The 26225-nt window shown below is 44.9% G+C and overlaps 1 protein-coding gene across 2 annotated transcripts in view; it reads left to right on the forward strand.

The window, feature by feature from the left end:
- CRB1 (crumbs cell polarity complex component 1) overlaps window positions 1-26225 on the forward strand; it is a 156542-nt gene that overhangs the window by 83044 nt on the left and 47273 nt on the right. For both annotated transcript variants that reach the window (XM_073642865.1, XM_073642866.1), the window contains exons 6-8: window positions 1301-2224; window positions 5164-5708; window positions 13519-13663. In XM_073642865.1, the coding sequence (XP_073498966.1) occupies window positions 1301-2224; window positions 5164-5708; window positions 13519-13663 (1614 nt within the window). The remainder of the gene's footprint in view (window positions 1-1300; window positions 2225-5163; window positions 5709-13518; window positions 13664-26225) is intronic.

Genomic DNA, 26225 nt, shown 5'->3' on the forward strand with positions numbered 1-26225 from the left:
ACTGGAGCAAGTTCAGAGAAGAGCGACCAGAATGGTGACCGGTCTGCAAACCATGTCCTATGAGGAACGGTTACAGGATTTGGAAATGTTTAGCTTGCAAAAAAGAAGAATGAGAGGAGACTTAATAGCTGTCTACAAATATCTCAAGGGCTGTCACATTGTAGAAGGATCATCTTTATTCTCATTTGCACAAGGAAAGACTAGAAGCAATGGGATGAAACGGAATGGGAGGAGACACAGATTAGATATTAGAAAAAACTTTTTGACAGTTAGGGTGATCAATGAGTGGAACAGGCTGCCACGAGAGGTGGTGAGTTCCCCTTCAATGGACGTCTTCAAACAGAGGCTGGACAGATATCTGTCTGAGATGATTTAGTGAATCCTGCTTTGAGCAGGGGGTTGGACCAGATGACCCAGGAGGTCCCCTCCAACTATACCATTCTATGATTCTATGATCTGCCAGTGAGGAAGCCAACTTTTTTTTTCAATCTTTAAAAAAGTTGCCATATAACTAAACCTTTAGTGGCTTGCCAAATTTGATTTAATACAGCAAAATAATCTAAAATATCCTGCAATGATTTTACTTCTGCTATAGGATATTTGTAGAAGGGATCATGTAGTACATACGTAAGCAAGGACGTTCTACTGAGAAATACTTCTCCAATAGTAGTGAATATCCTCATCAAGTCCTTATAAATTGCTGTACAATTTATATAATTTGGTAGGCTCTCCTTAGATACCAATAACTCAGAATTGATGACTATTCAGCTTAGTCATCATTATTTTTTCTATACCCCAGCTTGAAATCCCTAAACATTATTAGGGCTAATAATGGCTCTTGACGTTAACAGTAGATCCTCGTAGTTTTCTCACACTACTCATTGCATAAACGCTAATAAGAAGAATTAGACTAAGCTGGTTTTAAGAGATTGAAAAAACAGTCTGTGCAGAAGCGTAATCCAGTGACAGAATCAAGATGCACAACTAATGATCAGAACAAGGGACATCTCAGAATGCTCAACTCAGTAATATGGATCTCCGTCTCATCAGTCTTCATACATTTGGGTAAGGTCTCTCTCATCTGGACTGGCTGGTTTTTAGCTATTCACTTTAACTCAAGTAAGAATTGTGCTACCTAAATGAAGGCACATCTACCAAGATGTCATCCACTATTATGTTAATTATTCTCATCTCATTTGTCTACCACCCGTCTTTTGTTTTAGTAAAGGATTTGGTTTACTCATTAAATGTAGACAATGTAGAAGATAGATAACCTGTTTTTTTTATCTCCTCATCTTAGGTGTCCACTGTGAACAAGACATCAATGAGTGCGAGTCAAATCCTTGTCAGAATGAAGGCACTTGTGAGAATCTTCTTGGAAGTTATATTTGTCACTGTCCTACATACAATTTGGAAGGACGCTACTATGGGGGTCCAGACTGTACGCAGGTTCTCACTGGCTGTGAGGAGCACATATGCCAACATGGTGGCTCCTGCATACCTTATTTAATGAACAGTAATCATTACCATACCTGCTTGTGTTTGGCAGGATACACAGGTCCTTACTGTGAAAAACAGACTACATTCTCATTTAATGGTAGAACTATCCTACCTTTTACATTACAGCCTCAAAGAGGGGAACCACTCAATGTATCTTTCACTTTCCGAACTGTGCAGACATCTGTTTCTGTATTACACCTCGGAGACCAAGCAGCAGCCTGGAGGCTATATCTTCAAAATGGCTTCTTGTTCTTGTCTTTACACCGCAGCAGTCAGTTGAGCACTGTTTTACATTTACCTTACAATGTCAGCGATGATCTTTGGCATAAAGTTGAAATCATCTTTCAAGACGATATTCGTTTCAAATTGTTTGACCCCTCTTGTGGAAGTTCATGTGTGATCCACTCTCGCCTAGAAAATACATTAAATATTGAGTTCCAGAACATATTATTTGGAGGTGAACCATCAGCACGGAGGAAGCAAGAAACCAGTACTGGAATAGTTGAAATGCAGACAGGATTTGTAGGCTGCGTACGAGATATTACAGTGGGCTCCATTGTTATTACAGAGGAAGATGGGATATTAGCTAACGTTGAAGTTGGTTGCCAGAGACATGAACACTGTGATAGTCAGCCATGTGGGAACAGAGGCGAATGCACTAACTTATGGCTGAACTATTACTGTGATTGTCATCGGCCTTACAGAGGAAACAACTGCTCCACAGGTAATACTATTACACCTAAATAATTATAGAAACAAATTATGGTATACAGCTACAAATTTGGCCATAAATGTAAGTTGTTCAGTTGCTGGACAACTACTTATTAATGAGTCCAGTGGGAAAAACATTGTTTCTTCTGCCTGGATGAAATGTGAACTTTGTAGCCACTGATTGACTGCAGCGTCTACGTGATGCCCCCACTGGATGTTGAGGGCAGAGATGCCGTACTGATTACAGAGGATCAACTCCAGTCTAGGAGGCGAGTATCATTTTTTTCACCTCCCTGAGCTTTCTAACCCTTTTCCACATTAGGACGTGAATAAATGTCCTGGGCAAGAGTTCGCGAGTGGGGAGAAGGCTCAGGATTTGAGCTCTCTCCCCATGTTGTAGATGCCGATTATGTTACAGAAGCTGAGCTCTGGCCGTGGCTGTTAACCACTAATAGCAGCACTTAAATAGAGCATTTGTCAGTGTGTGCACGTACCGGCTGGCATTGGCCTGGGACGCTATCATGGGTTACCAATGGATTATCATGGCTGCCATCTTAATACTTCTAAGTTCAACTATAGGCTAAGCTCCCCCCTCAGGCTAAGCCCCATAAGAAGCATAATTTTTCTTATATAATGCATTACTGTGGTATTGCAGTATATCGTACAACTGATCAAACGATTGCAGGTTCAAGTCCCTCAAATAGGACTAAAAAATAATCTAAAAAGTTAAAAAAAATTAAAAGAATATATGCAAAAACAAACATATTTAGTAATGTCACATCCGTAGAAGTCCAATCTACCTAAATATTAGTTAACTGTGATGAGAAAAAAAATCTAAGTGCCAGAATTGCTTTTTTTAGTCACCTCATTTCCTGAAAAAAATTCAAGAAAACTTGTCGTATGTACCCCAAATTGGTATCAATAAAAATGTCAGCTCACCATGCAACAAAACAAGCTGTCGCTTAGCGGAAAGATAAAAATGTTTTGGGTCTTGGACAATGGCAATAGAAAGCAAAAATTTTTTTTAATAAAATTATATTTTTTTTCATCACTTAGATATAAAAAAAACTATGCACGTTTGGTATTGCCGTAATTGCACTAATAGGGCCAATCATGTTTCCAGACAATTTTTACTGCACCTTTTGAATGCCGTAAAAACAAAACCCATATAAGAATGGTAGAATTTTATTTTTTTCATCTTTCATCCCACTTATATTTTTGTTTGCTGTTTTTCAGTACATTTTATGGCAAAACAAATTGTGTGATTCAAAATTACAGCTTGTCTATGTCAATGGAAAAATAAAAAAGTTATGACTCTTGAAAAAAGGTAGGAAAAAACGAAAGAGCAAAAAATTAAAATTGCCTGCTCATTAAAGCGCACCTGTCAGCAGGATTTTGCTCAGTAAACTACATACACTGTCAGGTGGGCGACATTACACTGATTAATATGATACCTTGGTTGATGAAATCTGTCCTGTGGTTCTTGTGTAATCTCTCAGTTTGGAGATAATGGTATGCCCGTGCCCCGGGGCGGCCTGTGGGGGGCGCTCTATCTTATGCTCTGCTTACATATTCACCTGTATGCTCTTATGACAGATCACTGATCCTTCATTGACCTGCCTCCTATTTTACATACTGCATCTAGTAGTGCGGGGCTAGGTAAAATAGGAGGCAGGTCAGTGAAGGCACAGTGAGCTGTCATAAGGCCCACAGGCCGCCCCAGAGCATGAGCATATTATCTCCAAACTGAAAGTAAAGATTAGACTAGAACCACAGGACAGATTTCATCAACCAAGGTATCATATTAATCAGTGTAATGTCGCCCACTTGGCAGTGTATGTAGTTTACTGAGCACAAGCTTGCTGACAGGTGCGCTTTAAATGGTTAATAAGAGGCTGTTTAGTGGAGGAAAACCCCTTTAATATTTGTATTTAATTTCTAACATCGAAGTGGAGTAGATGCATCCAAAAACATGATGGTTTGTCGTCCAGATTTGATAATATACCATAGCTGTCCATTTTTTCTAAGTCAGATACCAAAATACCAGACTGCGTTAAAAGAGCTAAACAGTATTTATGTCTACAGAAGTAAAACATTGGGGCAGACGTGCTCTGATATCTAAAAGAATATGGAAATGGCTACATACATTTAGTTAATGTTTCATGCCATTTTTATATTTTTGGTGTTTATTCAGCAGCTTCACAGCTGAAGCTTGTAGGAACTTCACAACTGATACTTGACTCCTAATTTCTTGATGCTCAGTGTACTCTAAAAGTGCAATCACCTATGACTTTACGAGTATACATATTTCATTATTTATTAATTACATTTTTTAAATTTTACTTTGATTAGATTAGTTATCGTTTAGAGGTAAGTACACGATAACCTTATACCTTTGGATTTACCCCACATTTGTGAGCTACTTTAGAAATATACCATATATATACACCATAAAGTATGCAAATGTAAATTGTAGTACATGTAAAGGTTTCCAATGGATAACTTATGAGCACATTTACACAAGAAGACCATGGCTACACAAAAGACTTTTTTTAGCAAATTTTTCAAATTTTGACTATTGCGTATTGAGATCCATTTGCACATTGAGTTGTATCTAGACCTGTTGGGAGCAAAAAAAAATGTGGAGAAAAAATGTTTTGGATATATTTGTATACTTTTTGCAGAAGACTGCAGCAGCTTCATTTACTACTAGGTGGAATACTGGAAGAGATCAATTTGAACCGTTCAGTCTTGGCTTAAAAATATTCACAAAAACCAATCAATCCTACACCTCCAATTTCTAAAATATATGAACATGTGTTTTTTTTTGCTTGTCCTGTAGATTTTAAAAAACATTTTCATGAACTGAATGTAGATGTATGCTCTATGTTCCTGCAGAGTGTTCCATTATTTTAACCCTGATGTCAATTATTTCCTTTTTCTTCCCATTAGAATATGAAGCTGCCGGATTTGGTTATGGAAATGTATCATCATATGCTGTATTTCAAACAAGGATTCAACACAATGATGATGTGGTTTTGTCTGCATTTGTCACAACGAAGTATGAGTCAGGGTTTTTGATTGCTATGGGAAACTCAACTCACTATCATATTATAATATCCCTGGAATCTGGTAAATTGACAGCAAGAACTGGAAAACACATTACAGCTAAGGGAGAACATAATATTAATGATGGCCAAGCTCATCTGGTTACCATAAAACTGACACAACACAAACTGGATCTGTTTACCTCTTCACAACCGTTGGATGTCATATCTTTGGATATCAAAAGAAAACATATAAGCTCTCTTTATGTTGGAGGATTGGGTGATCACTCGGAGACTATTAAGGGAGGAGGGTATTTTAATGGTTGTATCCAAGATCTAAGAATTGATGGCACTGCTCTTGAGTTCTTCCCCAGTTCGGATGTAGAACATTCAGAAAATTCAACTTTGGTTAATTTAACAAGCGGTTGCTTAAATGACATAATCTGCAAGGTGAGCAAAAAAAATAGAGAACACAAAGATGGATTGCATGGTTCGGTTAAAAGGGTTTCTTTGGGAAAAGAAAAAAATAACGAAAGGAAATGCAATTATAAATAATTTCTTAAATACCTTTAATTATAAAATCATGCTTTTTTGTCTAGGAAGATAGTTCAATATAGAAGCCTGACCAATAAGGCGGATGAGCTGTGGGCGCTTATATCGGAGGAGAGGTATGACATCGTAGGTATAACAGAGATTTGGCTAGACGATAGCTACGACTGGGCGGTAAATTTATTAGATTATAGTTTATTTAGAAGGGACCGGAAACAGGGGAAAGGCGGAGGAGTCTGCTTATATGTAAAGTCATGTCTAAAACCCAGACTAAGGGAAGATATAGGAGAGGGAGAAGAGGGGGTCGAGTCCATGTGGGTAGAGATAGAGGGGGCAAAAAATAATAATAAAATATTACTGGGGGTCTGCTATAAGCCACCAAATATAACAGAGGAGAATGAGAATCTGCTATTAGGACAAATAGACAAAGTAGCAAAACATAATGAAGTGATTGTAATGGGGGATTTCAACTACCCGGATATTGACTGGGAAACAGAAACCTGTAGATCTCAGAAAGGAAAAAGGTTCTTGACAAATATTAAGGATAATTATCTCTCCCAACTAGTGCAGGAACCAACGAGAGGGAAGGCCGTGTTGGACTTAATATTGACTAATAGGCCTGATAGAATAACTGAGGTACAGATAGGGGGGCACCTAGGTAATAGCGATCATAATACTATCGACTTCAAAATGCCCTTCAGTAGGGTTATCAATAAGGGAACAACTAAAACATTAAACTTTAGGAGGGCGAAGTTTGATCAGCTGATAGAAAACCTTCAACTTATTGACTGGGACAAAGTACTTAATCAATGGAATACGAATAGTAAATGGGAAACCTTCAAAAGAATTCTGAATACTCAGTGCGAGAGGTATATACCGTATGGGAATAAAAGGGCCAGAAATAAGAGGAAAGCAATATGGTTGAACAAGAACGTAAAAGGGGCGTTAAATAGCAAAAAAGAGGCATTCAAGAGATTAAAACAGGAAAACAGTAAGGAGGCACTAATGTGTTACAAGGAAAAAACGAGAACCTGTAAAAAACAAATAAAAATAGCGAAGGAGGAAACAGAGAGACGTATTGCTAGGGAAAGTAGATCAAATCCCAAACTGTTCTTTACGTATATAAATAGTAAAAGGATAATATTGGACCGATAAAAAGTGAGGAAGGCAAAATCATAGAGAAAGATGAGGATAAAGCTAATCTATTAAATAATTTTTTTTCGACAACTTTCACAAAGGAAATAGAACTAACAGGAGAAATGGGAAGTGACAAGCTTAATCCTCCACTAAGTATGACAAATCTAACCCAAGCTGGGGTACAGAAACGCCTCAGTAACATTAAAATAAACAAATCACCAGGACCTGATGGCATACACCCACGGGTACTAAGGGAACTAAGTAATGTGATAGACAGACCGTTATATCTTATATTTAAGGACTCTGTTGAGACTGGGTCTGTACCACTTGATTGGCGACAGGCGAATGTAGTGCCAATATTCAAAAAGGGAGCGAAAAGTGACGCCGGAAACTATCGGCCGGTGAGTCTGACGTCCGTTGTGGGCAAAATTTTTGAAAGCTTCATTAAAGAGGCAATTACGGAGCATCTTGATGCTAATAATCTTTTAATCCCGAACCAACATGGATTCATGAGGAATCGCTCCTGCCAAACAAACCTGATTGACTTCTACGAGGAGGTTAGCTCTCGATTAGATCAGGGGGAACCAGTGGATGCCGTGTATCTCGACTTCTCAAAAGCGTTCGATAGCGTGCCACATAATAGGTTGGTATACAAAATGAGAATGATGGGGCTGGGGGAAAATGTCTGCAAGTGGGTAGCTAACTGGCTAAAGGATAGAAGGCAGAGGGTGGTTATAAATGGAATATACTCAGATTGGGTAAGCGTCACTAGTGGGGTACTACAGGGGTCTGTACTAGGCCCAATGTTATTTAATATCTTTATTAACGACATAGTCAACGGGATAAATAGTAAAATATCAATATTTGCAGATGACACAAAGTTATGTAAAACAATTAATACAAAAGAGGACAGTGCAGACCTACAGAGGGATTTGGATAAGCTGGGTAGGTGGAGCATTAAATGGCAAATGAGGTTTAACGTGGAGAAATGTAAGGTCATACATATGGGAAGGAAAAATGGAAGTCACCAGTACTCACTGAATGGGAAATCATTGGGGAATTCAGAGATGGAGAAGGACTTGGGCATCTTGATTGATAGCAAACTAAATTGGAGTGCCCAAAGTCAGGCCGCTGCTGTAAGGGCAAACAGGTTAATGGGCTGTATCAGAAGAGGTATAGCTGCAAAGGATGAGAACATTGTTCTTCCACTGTACAAAGCACTGGTCAGACCACACTTGGAATACTGTGCTCAGTTATGGGCCCCAATATATAGAAAGGATATAAATGAGCTTGAAAAGGTACAAAGGAGGGCAACAAAATTAATAAAGGGAATGGAGGGACTGCAATACCCAGAGAGGTTGGCAAAACTAGGACTATTCAGCCTGGAAAAGAGAAGGTTGAGGGGGGACATAATAAATGTGTACAAATATGTTAGGGGACAGTATAGAGATCTTGCCCGGGATTTGTTCAAAAGGAGGGATATTACGGTAACAAGAGGGCATTCACTAAGACTGGAAGAGAAAAGGTTTCAGCACTAGCATAGGAAGGGGTTCTTTACGGTAAGAGCAGTGAGAATATGGAATTCACTGAGTGAGGAGACGGTAATGTCAGATTCACTACACCAGTTCAAGCGGGGACTGGATGCATTTCTAGATACCAGGCAGATTTCAGCATATACTTAAAAATAAAATAAAATAGTATGTTGATACAGGGATTTATTCTGACTGCTGGTTTCAGAGTCGGGAGGGAATTTTTCCTCAGGTGAAGATTGGCTAAATCATTTGGGGTTTTTGCCCTCCTCTGGATCAACTTTAGCAATTACAGAACTAACAGGTCGAACTTGATGGACGCAAGTCTTTATTCGGCTTTACAAACTATGTTACTATGTTAAAATGGTCGCCATTTGTTACACTTAAAGAAAACCGCAGCACTATCGGAAAGGCGCTCGAGTAGGGTCCAAACCCAAATACAGTCTGAGAAAAACCTCGGCACTCAGTATAGCTCTTTTGAACTTCAAGATTTTAATATCATAATGTAAGTGCAGTCCAGGAAAACAACAAACTTTTCGGCCTACATGGCCTTCATCAGTGTAATCCGACCGCTTATGAAGATCAGTGAAACCGGGGGATGGGCTGGATTCTATGTCTCAAAGGTGAAAGGTCAGTAGGACCTGTGTCATCTGCCAATACCATGTGAGGCTCGAATGCAGTGTCCACTGCTGGTTCCAGTGTCTGCCCTCAATCTTCCAGGGCCCTTCCAGGGCAGACACTGGAACCAGCAGTGGACATCTTGTTCTAGCCCCACACGGTATTGGCAGGTGACACAGGTCCTACTGACCTTTCACCTTTGAGACATAGAGTCCAGCCCATCCCCCGGTTTCACTGATCTTCATAAGTGGTCAGATTACACTGATGAAGGTCATGTAGGCCGAAACGTTTGTTGTTTTCCTGGACTGCACTTACATTATATTAAAATCTTAAAGTTCAAAAGAGCTATACCAAGTGCCGAGGTTTTTCTCAGGCCATTTGTTACACTGACAGAAACCTTTCTTAGAGTGGTATGAGGACAGGTGCCTGTGAACATGTTTAGTAGAAAACTGCTGCTGTGACCTGGAGGTAGCTTTACAAAAAACAAATATGGAGGCACTCATCAACTCCAATGGTATACTACAATGAAAAAAACTGACCAGCACCTCTTACCAGGGCAAAACAAGTGTGAACAAGTGCAAGTGTCATGCTTCTGGATTCAAAACTTTGTTTCTGTTGTCGGCGTCTCTCTCCACTGAGCCACAACTGATACACATTTTCTTTAGGTGTTTTAGTTCTGTTATCTTTATTTCTGTCGGTTGTGGTTAACAGGTGTTTTTCATTTACTCTGTCTGTTCTATCACCTTTTGGGTTCAGCTTTAAATATCTTCACCTACTGGTGTTTCCTGCAGGTGATAGACTTTGTTGGATTTATTCACTGTGCTGTGGTTTGTGTTGAATGCAGTTGCTTTGTGTGTGATTCCTTTATTCCTTAGGGAACTTCTACTCTAGTGATCCTAGGAGCTGCTAAGGACATTCAGGGTAAGCTGACCGTCGAGTGGGGGCGCCATTGCGTTACCTTAAGGTGCCAACTTCTGCGGTCAAACAGGGACAGACCAGGGTCAGAGAAGGGCTTTTCCTAGTCTGAACAAGGATCTGTCAGGTTTAAGTATTTGTTTTCCTGGTTTGTACGTTTCCTATCTGAATGTGCTTTGGCAGTCATAACAGCTATGACTCTATGACTGCATAACATGCCAACAAAACAATACCTCAGCACTATGTCACAGACATAGGTCATATTCAACTAACATCAGCAGATTAGCATTCAGAAAGACAGGTTGTACAGCAGTGTGAGCAGTCTTTTTTTACCTTAACAGTCCTGGTATCTCCAATATTAGACCAGACTGACAGGGTGGACAACAAAGTGAGCAGCCTCTTCTTATCTCAGCACACCTGGTTTCTCCAGAATTAAATCAGATAGACATGGTGGACTGCAGTATGAGCAACCTCTTCTTACCTCAGTACTCCTGGTATCTCCAGTATTAGATCAGATAGAAATGGTAGACAGCAGTGTGAGCAGCATCTTTTTATGTCAGCAGTACTTCTGGTATCTCCAGTAATTGATCAGATAGACAGGGTGGACAACAGTATGAGCAGCCTCTTCTTACCTCAGCACTCCTGGTATCTCCAGTATTAGATCAGATACACAGGGTAGACAGTAGTGTTAGTGGCTTAATCTTACCTCAGCACCCTTGGTATCCCCAGTATTAGATCAGAATGACAGGGAAGACAGCAGTGTGAGCTGCCTCTTCTTGCCACAGTACTCCTGGTATCTCTAGTATTTCATCAGATAAACAGGGATGGGGCAGCTGTGTGAGTGGCTTCTTCTTGCCTCAGCACTTCTGGTATCTTCAATATTAGATCAGATAGACAGGGAGGACAGCAGTGCGAGCAGCCTTTTCTGACTTCAGTACCCCTGTTATCTCCAGTTTTAGATCAGAAAGACAGAATGGACAGCAGTGTGAGCAGCCTCTTCTTACTTCAGCACCCCTGGTATCTCCAGTATTAGATCAGATAGACAGGATGGACAGCAGTGTGAGCGCCTTTTTCTTGCATCTACACTTCTTGTATCTCCAGTATTAGATCAGATAGAAATTGTAGACAGCAGTGTGAGCTGCCTCTTTTTATATCAGTACTTCTGGTATCTCCAGTAATTGATCAGATAGACAGGGTGGACAACAGTATGAGCAGCCTCTTCTTACCTCAGAACTCCTGGTAACTCTAGCATGAAATCAGATGGACAGGTTTCTGTCAGTGTCCAGAAAAATTTGTGGCTGGCATCACTCACTGTGTGGGACGTCCATAGTCACCAAGGAACCCACTTGGAAATGTCACAATCAACAAAAAAAAATGCAGACAGCGTCCAATCCAGGGTGTTGAATTTAAAGATGAAATTTATTTCGCCATTAAAAGAACAACGTTTCAACCTAAATGAGTCTTTTTCAAATACTTGAAAAAGACCAAATTGGGTTGAAACGTTGTGCTTTTTATGGTGAAATAGATTTCACCTTTAAATTCAACACCCTGGATTGAACGCTGTCTGCATCTTTTCGTTGCAGGTTTCTGCCATTTTATTCTATATTGATTACCTTCTTAGACAAAACAATTTGCAAATTAAAGGTACCGTATTTTTCGGACTATAAGACGCACTTTTTGCCTCCAAAATTTTGGAGGAAAGTGGGGGGTGCATCTTATAGTCCGAATACGATCTACCTGTATATACTGTGGCTCTGCGTTGTAGGAGGTGTGGGGGAGCGGCAGTGTGGGATCAACGTGGCACAGGAGGCAGCAGCCATCTGCTGCAGCCTACGCTGTGCCCGCTACTAAAGAAAATGAATATTCCCTGCTCCCCACGCCCATGGGCGTGGGGAGCAGGGAATATTCATTTTCCGTAATAGCCAGCACACTGTAGCCGTAGCGCTGCTCCTCCTGCCTCTCTGCGGTCTGTGTGCCGCTATTAAAGCTCATGAATATTCCCTACAACCCACTCCCATGTGTTGTAGTGAATATTCATGGTCTTTAATAGCAGGCACACTGACCGCAGAGCGGCAGCAGGATTCGCGCTGCGGTACAGTGTGCCGGCTATTGAGGAGTCTGAAGGGTCACTGCTCCCCATGCACAGAGTCCCGGCGTGGGGAGAAGTGACTATTCCAGCACAGCGTCACACCTTGACATGCGCGGCTCACACAGTGAGAGTATTGGCAGCAGAGTGGGACAGTGCTGGAGGAGAGAGGAGGTGCGTATAATTGTTTTATTTTTTTTTGTGGGCAGCGTGATGGGGGCTCAAGGGGTGCCATACATACCAGGATTAGTGATCAAGGGGTGCCATACATACCAAGATGGGGGCTCAAGGGGTGCCATACATACCAGGATGGGTGCTCAATGGGTGCCATACATACCAGGATGGGTGATCAAGGGGTGCCATACATACCAGGATGGCTGATCAAGGGGTGCCATGCATACCAGGATGGGGATCAGGGGGTGCCATGCATACCAGGATGGTAGATCAAAGGGGTGCCATGAATACCAGGATGGGGGATCAAGGTGTGCCATACATTCCAGGATGGGGATGAGGGCCACGTATACCAGGATGGGATGGGGTCCACGTATACTAGGAAGGAGGGGCCATACATACCAGGATGGAGGATATTAACAGAATTGTGGGACATTGCCCCAATACCAGTATCAGCAGCAGACCCCCTCCCCCATAACAGGGCATCATGATCACATTTTTTGCTTAAAATTTTTTCCCCTATTTTCCTCCTCTAAAACCTAGGTTCGTCTTATAGTCCGAAAAATATGGTAATTATAGTAAATTATGTATTATTACATTTCCTTTAGTTCTTTTTTTTCAATTCCTGGAGAACCCATTTAAATATAGGAGCAAGTGAGGTTAAAAAGGACGAGTCCCTGCTCCTGACATTTTTGTTTAGGGAATACTGGGACTCTCAATGAAATAACAATTCTGGAGTATCTTTTATTACAGCTCTCTGTTCTTCTCTTCCTCTGTTCTTCCTCCTTAATAGTTGTGAATAAAATGACAACTTGGTACTTCCATTCTTCATGTTAAGTGGTGCCTTCCTACAGAGTCAGCACTGGCACTGGGTGCACTGATTGGGCAGTTAAGGAACACACTCCTAACTGGTGACACTAGTTGTCATTTAAAAAAAAATAATCTAGGAGAAATTAAAGAGGAATGGCAGAAGCAGAGTTGTCATAAAAGATGTTCCAGAATTATTTCCTGAAGAATACTATTATTTACTAAAATATAGATTTTATTAAAATTATCTGTGCATAGTCAGTCCCAGAAAATACCTCTAAATTTAAATGTGGACTAGACATTGCAGAATCAATTCTCTGGGTATCAGATTTGTAACAAATCAGGATTCTCATCATTTTGGCAAATCGATGTACAGTAGTGAATAATGTGCTCATTTCTAATGTGTATACATGAAGAAAATACTTAACAACCTATATCTTGTTGTTAGCCCAGCCTTTGTCAGAATGGAAGTACTTGTGATGGCAGAGATGGCAATGATTGCTTGTGTTCTTCATGTGACAACCATAAGTGGTGCCAGCTCACTCAGTGTCCTTCTGGGTCTGTCTGCCAACTTGTACCTGGAGGATATGAATGTAAGTACAATTTCAGAAAACATTTTCTTTATACATAGGCACAGTTAAAGGTTACTTGAACCAGCTGGAAAATCTGGAGCTAAAAGACACATAAAAAAAGATCTACTTTTTAGTTCTCAAAATAATTTATTAATAATATAATAATAATATAATAATATTTATTTAGATAGCGCTACTTCAGAGGTTTCCTATACAACAAAATCCAACATTACACAGTAACAAACTAATTAGCAATTAGGAACTGCTCGCAAGAGCTTACACTCTATGAGGGTAGGGTAAATAAAAATCAGATTAGAAAATTTCATAGGCCTGCATAAATGCATGTTTTCTTTGGAGGATGCTTAATTCTATAGATGTTGGACAAGCTGGTTTGAGATAGAATATTCCAGAGAACTGGTGCAACACAAGAATAGTCATTGAGAAGGGAGTGACTGGCTCTGATTATGGAGGACATTAATTTAATTCACCAGCAGAATATAAAGCCTTGGTAGGGTGGTTGGCAGAGATAAGGAGAGTAAAGAGCCATGGAGAGCTTTCCGGGTGAGAGTAATAAATTTAAAGGTACCTGTCACCAAAACTATAGTTTTATTAAAAAATTAAAAATTTCATTATAAGTATTTGTTTACTTATTTTAGATATATACTGACTACTTTCGGTCCGTATCTTTATAAAAATCTTTGTTTTATCTACCTATCTTTCAATGGAAGCGCGCTCCCATATTATGGCACGGCTGTCACTGATCGCTCTGCATGATACATGTTTTCAATACACATGCGCAGGCAGAGAGATCAGAAGTGCACTGCTCCTAGGGACATAGTGCTGCTTTATTAGAAGATTTTTCCCTGCTGCTCCTTAGCTTCACTATCTATCATTGTCACACTGGTCTGTGCTCTGATCAGAGCAAAGAACAGTGTAATAGTGATCGATATGGAGACGGCACAGCGGTAGGGAAATATACTTATTGCTGGTGGAGCGCAGTGAGCAGTCTTCTAATACAGTAGAGGGATGTCCCTGGGAGCCACATTCATGTTAACACTTCCTATTCTCTCTTCTCCTCACTAAGCAGAGATATCATAACTTACGAGATCTCACTTTTTAAGTGAGGAGATAGTATAGGAAGTGTTACCAAATGTGTGGCTCCGAGGGACATCGCGGTACTTTATTTGACTGCTCACCGTCGCTCCACTAGCGGTAAGTATATTATTACAGTTTTTCCTGCTGCCTGCAGCATCCTTATATCAATATCACACTGGTCTTTGCTCTAATAGAATGGTTTTCACTCCAATCACAGCACAAACCAGTATGACAATGATAGATCATGAAGTTGAAGAGCGACAGGGAAAAATATTCTAATAAAGTAGCAGTAGGTTTGTGGGAGCTGTGCACACATTTACTCCACAACAGTGAACATGGTATCAGCTCTGAAAAGCAAGACCAGGCTGCTCAGAGCAGATGCGTCTCTTCCATGCTATGGAGTGGCGTACTACTGCTAGGTATGTGGGAAATAAAAACAACTTTTTACTGATTTTACTCACTAACTGGGAGGTTTTCAGACAAAAACTGGAGAGAATGCAATGTTGAATTGAGTTAAATTAGCATGTTAATGAGTAGATATGGGGGGTTAAGAAAAGATCTGAAGCAAACATACCCCCAGGAAGCATGAGATAGGGCATGATGTTAGAGACAGTTGACAGACAGTCACTGGTGTTTTACAGAAGTACAAGGGCGATGGCACTGAAAGAAGTAGTATATAAGTGGGTGTCATCAGCATAGAAATGATAATGAAACTCAAAAGTGGTCCAAGAGGTAGGAAGAAACTAAAAGAAAGCAGTATCTCCAAGGATGTAGGAATTTGTAGTCTAGTGACAGGGATCCAAGGGGTAACGTTTCTTCTTCGCCAATCTCGACGTATGCTTTGGGTCGTTGTCCTGCTGGAACACTATGTCATCCTTTTCATACCCATAGTACTTGAGTGTACAAAGTCATTCATTTTGTAGGATACTCACATATAGCTTATCATTGAGACCACCATCGATCCTGGTCCGATATCCAACACCTTTGGCTGTAAAACAACCCTATATCATCAAGCATCCTCCACCCAATTTGACAGTTCCTTCAATTTCTCCATCCGCTAGCCCCTTTATCCCTTGTTTCTTCCAGACCCATTTGCACCCATTAGAGCCTAGTCTATTGACTTTTGTCTCATAGCTCAAAATCACCTGTTTCCAATTTTTTAGTGCTCACTTTTCGTACTTTTTTGCAAACTCGAGCCGACATTTCTTATGATGATATTGAAGTCAAGGCTTTTTCACTTTTTTTTTGAGCCACCATTTCAGACTTGTGTAACATGCCTTGCACGGTCCTTGCATGGATGTGTGTGATCTCACTATTACGAAGCATACGACTCACCTCCACTACCATGTTTGTCGCACCAGAACTCATAGACCCTGTGATGAGCCGAATTGTTGACTCCGATATTTTGCCTGGACGTCCACCTCTTGACTTTTAAATGGATGGATGAACTTCATTTTGCATTCTTCCAACAGTCATGGCTCTCACATGATGCAGTTTAACAATTTTCTTGGCTGATAGACCATCATTGATGAGCTGGATGATGCTCTTTCTCTTTTCTTGGGAAATCTTCTTCATGGATGCTCCTCAATTCGAACCAATGACCATTTGCTTAGAAATCAACCTAATAACACACTGAGCTATTGGGGAATGTGAGAATAGGTTGTATTTTGTAGTGTACAGGAAGAATAAGATTTTTCCACCAACAGGAGAAAAACATTAACAATGCAGTGACATGAAAAGAATCTGTATAACTAATCATATGCTAAATGGATGTAAGTCAGATTTATTTATGAGATAACCAAGATGAAGTTCTATAAAATAATGGCAGTCTCACGTTCAAAGCAGTAGTGGATGGTGAGATATCGAGCCAGAAAGTCAAAAGTTCATAACATTGTTACACTTTTGATCGTAACTGTTTGCAGAGAGGAAGAGGACTAGAACTCTAGTGCCACCTGTTGGAAGTAATAATCCTAAAAGTCAGCATCAACATTTTAATGAGCCTTGCCATATGAATTAGGATAAATGCCAAACCAGAATCTCAATTTGCAGACACTGTGTTTCAGGGTGTTGCCCCCTCCTCAGTGCAAAGTATGAGATCTGGTTTGGCTAGGTGAGAGGCTTCTGACCGGGATCTAAGGGGTAACGTTTCTCCTTGTGGAGAGTGACATGCCTAGCCTGGCATGCCAATGTGGGGAGGCTTATAAGCCTTCCAATGCCTCTCTGGGAAATTAAATATGCAAATTGGCTTTTTGAGAGACGAAGAAGACTAGACCTCTAGTGCCACCTATTGGAAGCAGCAATCCTAAAAGTCAATATCTAATCTTGCCATATTACTTAGGATAAAAGCCAAACCAGAATCTCTATTCTCAGTCAGAAGCCTCTCATCTGGACAAACCACATTTCATACTTTGCACTGACAAGGTGCAATACCCTGAAACACCATGTCTGCAAATTGAGATTTTGGCTTGGCTTTTATCCTAACAAAATGTATTTTTCAGGTCATCTCCCCAGTACCCTCACTTATCTTCCCTTCTTTTGAGGTCCACACTGTCAGACTTTTCCGGCCCTTCTCCCTGCGAGTGGCAGTTGTGTATCGCCCTCTGGGCCCCTCCCGTCAGTTCCTCAATCACATTGCCACCTGGCTTCCACACTATCTATCCTGTGACATTCCCACTCTCATTATGAGGGACTTTAACATCCTTATCGATGATCTTATTTCTCCATCTGTCCCTCATTTTCTAACTGTAACCTCCTCTCTAGGCCTTTCACAGCTTACTAACTCTCCAACACATGAAGTTGGGAATACGCTGGGCCTGATCTTCTCCCTGCTCTGCTTGGTGCATGATTTTACCTACTCCCCTCTCCCACTCTCTGGCCACAACCTTCTTTCATTCTTTGTCAAGAACTGTCACCCCATTCAGGACATCCCTACTTACCACACTTATAGGAATATAAGTGCCATTAATACCCAGAAACTTATGAAGAATCTGCAGTCATCATTTGCCCCAGTATTCTCCCTCTCATGTCCTGACTCTGCTCTGAAACATTATAATGAAACATTGCAAACTGCCCTGGATGAAGCTGCACCTCCTACACATAGAACAACTTGGCACAGATGGCGGCAAACCTGGCACACGCTGCAAACACATTTTCTCCAGTGGTGCGCCGAACCTCTGTGGAGAAAATCCATTCTGGCCGAAGATTTCATCCATTATAAGTTTATGCTTAAAGCATATAACTCTGCCCTTCACCTCTCCAAACAAGCCTACTTCAACACCCTCATAACCTCACTATCCAACAATCCTAAACGACTCTGACATTTTTCATTCCCTCCTTAGTCCAAGAGTACAGGCCCCAACAACCAACCTCAGCACTATCTGGCCAATTATTTCAAAGACAAAAATTGACCATATCTGACAGAAAATTTTCTCCCATTCCCCTAATATCATGCATTCTCTTCCTTTCTGCACTTCATCTAGCTCACTTTCTGTGAACCGGTCACAGAAGAAGAGGTTACCTGGCTCCTCTCATCTCCTTCAGTCCCTTTCCATGGGTGTCACCACTCACCTAACTAAAATATTTAACCTCTCTCTTTCATCTGGTATCTTTTCCTCTTTCTTCAAACATGGTAGCGTACACCCATTACTTAAAAAAACATCTCTCGACCAGAACTGCGCTGCTAACTACAGATCTGTCTCTAATTTCCCCTTTATTTCTAAACTTCTGAAACATTTAGTCCACTCCTGTCTAATCCGCTATCTCTCAGATAACTCTCTTCTTGACCCTTTACAATCCGATTTCCGTTCTTTACACTTTACTGAAACTGCCCTTACTAAATTCTCTAATGATCTACTAACAGCTAAATCTAATGGTCACTATTTCTGATTCTCCTGGATTTCTCTGCAGCATTCGAAACTGTGGATTACCAGCTCCTCCTCACTATGCTCCGCTCTATTGGCCCCAAAGATACTGCTCTCTCTTCCAACCTCTCTGACCACTCCTTCACTGTATCTTTTGCTGGCTCCTCTTCATCTCATCTTCCGCTTCCTGTTGGGGTTTCTCAGGGTCAGTTATAGGTCTCCTCCTCTTTTCCAATATTCTGCTCCTATTGGAAGCACCACCAGTAGATTCGGTATTCAGTACCATCTCTATGCTGATCACACCCAATTATACACATTATCTCCTGACATCACCCCTGCATTACTACAAAATACCAATGATTGTGTAACATCCCTGGCGGCGTGCTTGCATGGTGCACCACCTCCCACCATGCAAGACCGCAATCTTACCTGTCAATCCATGCTGCACTCTTTGCTCCAGTACCTGCTGTGTCCATGTCTCTTGTCTGATTGCTTAGGGCAGGGGTCCTCAAACTACGGCCCGTGGAGGACTTTCATCCGGCCCGCCGGGCTATGGGCGGAGGAGAGGAGAGCGGTGCCATTGCCCGCCCTTCCCCCCGCTTGCTCAGGGCCCCGGCAGGCGGATACTTACCTCTCCCCGTGCCTCCGCAGATCCGCTGTCTTCCGTGCTCTGCGCTTCCTGTGACGTCTCAGTTCAGAGGGCGCGGTGACGTCTTTACACCGCGCCCGCCCGAGTGCTGTCACAGGCAGCGCAGTGGGACGCCGACGCCGCGACGCTGGAGTCCAGACCAGAGCAGCGGCAGCGGCAGCAAGTGAGAAGAGAGGTGAGTATTGGATTTTTTTTTTTTAATGTATGGAGGCATAGGTCATTATATGGGGGGGGTGACATCCTGCAAGGGGTATAATATGGGGGGGGTGACATCCTGCATGGGGCATGATATGGGGGGGGAAGGGACATCCTGCATGGGGCATAATATGGGGGGAGGGTGACATGCTGCATGGGGCATAATATGGGGGGTGACATGCTGCATGGGGCATAATATGGGGGGGTGACATCCTGCATGTGGCATTATATGGGGGGGTGACATGCTGCATGGGGCATAATATGGGGGGTGACATCCTGCATGTGGCATTATATGGGGGGGTGACATGCTGCATGGGGCATTATATGGGGGGGTGACATGCTGCATGGGGCATTATATAGGGGGGTGACATCCTGCATGGGGCATTATATGGGGGGGAAGGGACATCCTGCATGGGGCATTATAAAGACAGGGGAGTGATATCTTGCATGGGGCATTATATGGTGTGAGAAAGGGACATCCTGCATGGGGCATTATATGGGGGGTGGCATCCAGCATGGGGCATTATAAGGGGGGAACAGCCTGCATGGGGCATTATAAGGGGGGAACAGCCTGCATATGGCATTATAAGGGGGAAAGAGCGTGCCTATTGGGAACATTTACCTGCCCATTGACGACCTATGCTGCCTATTGGGGACCTATGCTGCCTATTGGGGATATTTACCTGCCTATTGGGGATATTTACCTGCCTATTGGGGACATTTACCTGCCTATTGGGGACCTATGCTGCCTATTGGGTATATTTACCTGCCTATTGGGGACCTATGCTGCCTATTGGGTACAGTTACCTATTGTAATGCACACGCCCGGGCTGAGCGGCGTGTGCGTGTGATTGTAGTGATTCCACTGGACTGTGCCGGAGAGTGAATGCCTGGAGGGGCGTAACTAGGTATTCACCCGATCCGACCAGGGTCGCACGACGGCATACGACGCCAGTGCACCAAGGAGGAACCGAGCAGAGGGACCAGGTGCTACTCCAGGACAGACCCCGGACACGGCTGTTGACCCACACAGGGGAATACAGGAACAGACTGGTAGGCTGGCACACAGACTGGTGGGTATAGGCAGGCACGACTGGTATGCAGGCAGGTGGGTATGCAGGCAGGGGGGTACAGGCAAGCACAGCTAGAGTGCAGACAGGGAGGCACTAGCAGGTAGGAACACAGGCGGGATAGGACCCAGTACACACTGGGACTCAGGAACAATACAGGCAGAGGGGTACAGGCAAGCACAGCTAGAGTGCAGACAGGGAGGCACTAGCAGGTAGGGACACTGGCGGGATAGGACCCAGTACACACTGGGACTCAGGAACAGAACCACAGATGTGGCGGACAAACACAGCAGAGTGAGGCCGCCCAGAGAGGTGAGCGAGAACAGGGCAGGACAAGGCCGCCTGGAGCGGTGAGCAAGAGTAGAGCAGGACAAGGCCGCCAGGAGCGGTGAACAAAGGGTCAGAGCTGAGCGAGACTGCCGGAGCAGTGAGCAAGAGTAAAGCAGGACGAGGCCGCCTGGAGTGGTGAGCAAGAGTGGAGCAAGACTGCCGGAGCAGTGAGCAAAAGGGTCCGAGCGGAGCAAGGCTGCCGGAGCAGTGAGCAAAGGAGTCAGAGCAGGCTAGAACCGCCGGAGCGGTGAGCAAAGGAGTCAGAGCAGGCTAGAACCACCGGAGCGGTGAGCAAAGGAGTCAGAGCAGGCTAGAACTGCCGGAGTGGTGAACAAAGGAGTAGGAGCAGGCTAGAACCGCCGGAGCGGTAAGCAAGGCAGAGCAGGGGGGACAGGGCTCTGTTCACACGGAACAGACAGGAAGAGAAAGGCAGAGCCAGATACCCACAGGATACTTGCAGTGAAGTAGCGAGTGGACCACAAACTCACAAACTGGAGTACAGAGACAACAAGCAGGAGTTAGGTACGAGTTCAGACTCTGCAGAAAAAGGAAGGGAACGGACATAGAGGCAAAACAGGTAAAGGATAGGAGAGAGTTCAGACTGGAACTGAGTGTACGGAGGAGACCGACACTGCAGCGGAATACAGGAGCGGGTCTGGGAATACGGCCCCCAGAGAGGCGGGACGAACAGGCAAGGAGCGTGTTCAGACAGGACAGACAAGATACAGGAACAGGTCTAGGTAATCGGCCCCTAGAAGGCGGGAGGAACAGGCTAGGAGCGAGTTCAGACAGGCCTGGAAATACAGGCTCCAGGATAGGCAGACAAGAGAACACAGACAGGACTCAGTTCAGACACGGGAACTGATACCGCAAGGCAGGAGACATAGACAGGACTCAGTTCAGACACGGGAACTGATACCGCAAGGCAGGAGACATAGACAGGACTCAGTTCAGACACGGGAACTGATACCGCAAGGCAGGAGACATAGACAGGACTCAGCTCAGACACGGGAACTGATACCGCAAGGCAGGAGACATAGACAGGACTCAGTTCAGACACGGGAACTGATACCGCAAAGCAGGAGAAATAGACAGGACTCAGTTCAAACACGGGAACTGATACCGCAAAGCAGGAGACAAAGAACGGGACCTGGCACCTTCAGAGTGCAAGCACACACTGAATGAAACACTATGCTCAGGCAGGGATAGATGGGAGCAGCTGAGCTATATACCAGGTGACAGACAGCAATAGGCTGAGGACGCACAAGGGGTGTGCCTGCAGCAGGTACAAAAAGCAGGAAGTGATCGGGCGCCGCCCTTAAGCAGCAGAAACAGAGGCAAACAGACAGCATGGAGGGAAGCCAGAGAGACATTCTGGACTGGAGATCAAGTGCGCGCTCTTGCACAGTGGGAGATGGACCACCATGCAAGGACGCCGCCAGGTATGTTACAGTACCCCCCCCCCCTTACGCCCCCTCTTCTTCAGGCCTGCCAGAATCTTCCGCAGGGAATTCGAGGACCAGTCGTTCACTTCAAGGAGATCACTTCCACTGTCCACAGGAAAAACTGATCTCATCTGGTTAGCTAGGATGCTACCTCCTATCCAGCCATCCTCAGCAACAGACGAAACGGGTGGAGTACCAGGAACAGCACACAAGGAAGTCTCTCTCCACATATTTTCAGGTGGCACCCCAGAGGGTACAAGAGACAACTGGAAGTCCTTCACCGGGTTGGAGGGGGACAGAGACTTGGGGGTAATCTCTGCTTCGAGGTACATCTTGTCAAGCTCACAGGAAGAAATAGACGGGTTATCAGGTACATAATGAGGAAAAGTCACTGTCTCTTTGTTATCTGGTGGTACCCCGGAGGATTCAGGAAACAACTGGAGGTCCTCCGCTGGGTCAGAAGAGTGCAGAGGCTCTGAGAAAACATCTGCTTCAGAGTACACTAGGTCGGACTCACTGGACGAAGCAGGCGAGGTATCAGATCCAGGATATAGGAAAGTCTCTGTCCATTCACCACCAGGTGGCACCCAGAAGGGTTCTGGAGACAACTGGAGGTCCTCCGCCTGGTCGGAGGGGTGTAGAGACTCGGGAGTAACCACTGCTTCGGAGTACACTAGGTTGGACTCAGTGGACGAAGCGAGCGAGGTATCAGGTACAGAGTATAGGAGAGTCTCTGTCCTTTCGCTACCAGGTAGCACCCCGAAGGGTTCTGGAGACAACTGGAGGTCCTCCGCCTGGTCGGAGGGGTGTAGAGACTCGGGAGTAACCTCTGCTTCGGTGTACACTAGGTTGGACTCACTGGACGAAGCGAGCGAGGTATCAGGTACAGAGTATAGGAGAGTCTCTGTCCTTTAGCTACCAGGTAGCACCCCGAAGGGTTCAGGAGACAACTGGAGGTCCTCCGCCTGGTCTTAGGGGTGTAGAGACTCGGGGGTAACTACCACTTTGGGGTACCCATTGTCAGGCTCACAGGACGAAGCGGACAAAGTATCGAGTACCGGGTGTAGAGAAGTCTCTCTCCATTTGTCATCGAGTGGTATCCCGGAGGATTCAGGAGGCAACAGGGGGTCCTCCACCAGGTAGTAGAGGTGCACAGACTCTGAGATAACCACAGCTTTGGAGCATCCTTGGACATGCACACCGGTTAAAGTGGGTGAAGCATCTGATGCCGGGTGCAGGAAGTTCTCCTGTGTGGAGTCTGGATGGGCAGAAGTCTCTTTGGGCAGGAGAACTGGTGCACTACCCACGCACATTACCCGTTGGGGCTTCTCCGGGATACAGGGAGATGAAGCTTCAGTAGGGACTTCAAGGTTGGGGTCAGGAGGTCTCAGGGAGGACAGACCCTGGCGTGACGGCTTGCCTCTACGTCTAGCACGTCTGGACTGCCTCTTGAGGTTGGGAGAAGTATTCCGGAAAGCGTAGTCACCCTGTGAGGATTCTGGGTGGGCAGTAGTCTCATTGGGCTGGAGGACTATTGCGCTACCCACACACACTACCCGTCGGGGCTGCTCCGGGATATTGGGAAGTGAAGCTTCAGCAGGGGCTTCAGGGTTAGGGTCCTCGAAGACCATACGAAAGGCCACCAGGAAGGCCTGCAGGTCAAGGACGACAGGATCCCATGCTTCCCATAGGGGGGTGACCCATTTCAAGGCATCACCCTCTAGGTAGTCAATCATAAAGGCCACTTTAGCCCAATCGGAAGGAAAATAGAGAGGGTAGGCCTTAAAGTGTAGCATGCATTGCTCCACAAATGCACGACACTGTCTTGGATCCCCATAATAACGTAGCGGATCCGCAGGAACGAGAGCAGATAGATCCATCTGGACGGTGCGTAATTCGCCTGGAACTCAGCTAAGGAAAAAAAAAATTTATTTATTTATTTTAATGCACGTATTCGCTGGAAAACTTCTCAGAGAGCGAAGGCCGTGGGGCTCAACGGGAACCATGGCCTGAGCATGCTGTAATGCACACGCCCGGGCTGAGCGGCGTGTGCGTGTGATTGTAGTGATTCCACTGGACCGTGCCGGAGAGTGAATGCCTGGAGGGGCGTAACTAGGTATTCACCCGATCCGACCAGGGTCGCACGACGGCATACGACGCCAGTGCACCAAGGAGGAACCGAGCAGAGGGACCAGGTGCTACTCCAGGACAGACCCCGGACACGGCTGTTGACCCACACAGGGGAATACAGGAACAGACTGGTAGGCTGGCACACAGACTGGTGGGTATAGGCAGGCACGACTGGTATGCAGGCAGGCGGGTATGCAGGCAGGGGGGTACAGGCAAGCACAGCTAGAGTGCAGACAGGGAGGCACTAGCAGGTAGGAACACAGGCGGGATAGGACCCAGTACACACTGGGACTCAGGAACAATACAGGCAGAGGGGTACAGGCAAGCACAGCTAGAGTGCAGACAGGGAGGCACTAGCAGGTAGGGACACTGGCGGGATAGGACCCAGTACACACTGGGACTCAGGTACAGAACCACAGATGTGGCGGACAAACACAGCAGAGTGAGGCCGCCCAGAGAGGTGAGCGAGAACAGGGCAGGACAAGGCCGCCTGGAGCGGTGAGCAAGAGTAGAGCAGGACAAGGCCGCCAGGAGCAGTGAACAAAGGGTCAGAGCTGAGCGAGACTGCCGGAGCAGTGAGCAAGAGTAAAGCAGGACGAGGCCGCCTGGAGTGGTGAGCAAGAGTGGAGCAAGACTGCCGGAGCAGTGAGCAAAAGGGTCCGAGCGGAGCAAGGCTGCCGGAGCAGCGAGCAAAGGAGTCAGAGCAGGCTAGAACCGCCGGAGCGGTGAGCAAAGGAGTCAGAGCAGACTAGAACCGCCGGAGCGGTGAGCAAAGGAGTCAGAGCAGGCTAGAACCGCCGGAGCGGTGAGCAAAGGAGTCAGAGCAGGCTAGAACCGCCGGAGCGGTGAACAAAGGAGTAGGAGCAGGCTAGAACCGCCGGAGCGGTAAGCAAGGCAGAGCAGGGGGGACAGGGCTCTGTTCACACGGGACAGACAGGAAGAGAAAGGCAGAGCCAGATACCCACAGGATACTTGCAGTGAAGTAGCGAGTGGACCACAAACTCACAAACGGGAGTACAGAGACAACAAGCAGGAGTTAGGTACGAGTTCAGACTCTGCAGAAAAAGGAAGGGAACGGACATAGAGGCAAAACAGGTAAAGGATAGGAGAGAGTTCAGACTGGAACTGAGTGTACGGAGGAGACCGACACTGCAGCGGAATACAGGAGCGGGTCTGGGAATACGGCCCCCAGAGAGGCGGGACGAACAGGCAAGGAGCGTGTTCAGACAGGACAGACAAGATATAGGAACAGGTCTAGGTAATCGGCCCCTAGAAGGCGGGAGGAACAGGCTAGGAGCGCGTTCAGACAGGCCTGGAAATACAGGCTCCAGGATAGGCAGACAAGAGAACACAGACAGGACTCAGTTCAGACACGGGAACTGATACCGCAAGGCAGGAGACATAGACAGGACTCAGTTCAGACACGGGAACTGATACCGCAAGGCAGGAGACATAGACAGGACTCAGTTCAGACACGAGAACTGATACCGCAAGGCAGGAGACATAGACAGGACTCAGCTCAGACACGGGAACTGATACCGCAAGGCAGGAGACATAGACAGGACTCAGTTCAGACACGGGAACTGATACCGCAAAGCAGGAGAAATAGACAGGACTCAGTTCAAACACGGGAACTGATACCGCAAAGCAGGAGACAAAGAACGGGACCTGGCACCTTCAGAGTGCAAGCACACACTGAATGAAACACTATGCTCAGGCAGGGATAGATGGGAGCAGCTGAGCTATATACCAGGTGACAGACAGCAATAGGCTGAGGACGCACAAGGGGTGTGCCTGCAGCAGGTACAA

The sequence above is a fragment of the Phyllobates terribilis genome, unplaced genomic scaffold, assembly GCF_046119375.1.
Source record: "Phyllobates terribilis strain yellow unplaced genomic scaffold, ASM4611937v1 Scaffold_8__6_contigs__length_399053987, whole genome shotgun sequence".
In the NCBI taxonomy this organism is placed as follows: Eukaryota; Metazoa; Chordata; class Amphibia; order Anura; family Dendrobatidae; genus Phyllobates; species Phyllobates terribilis.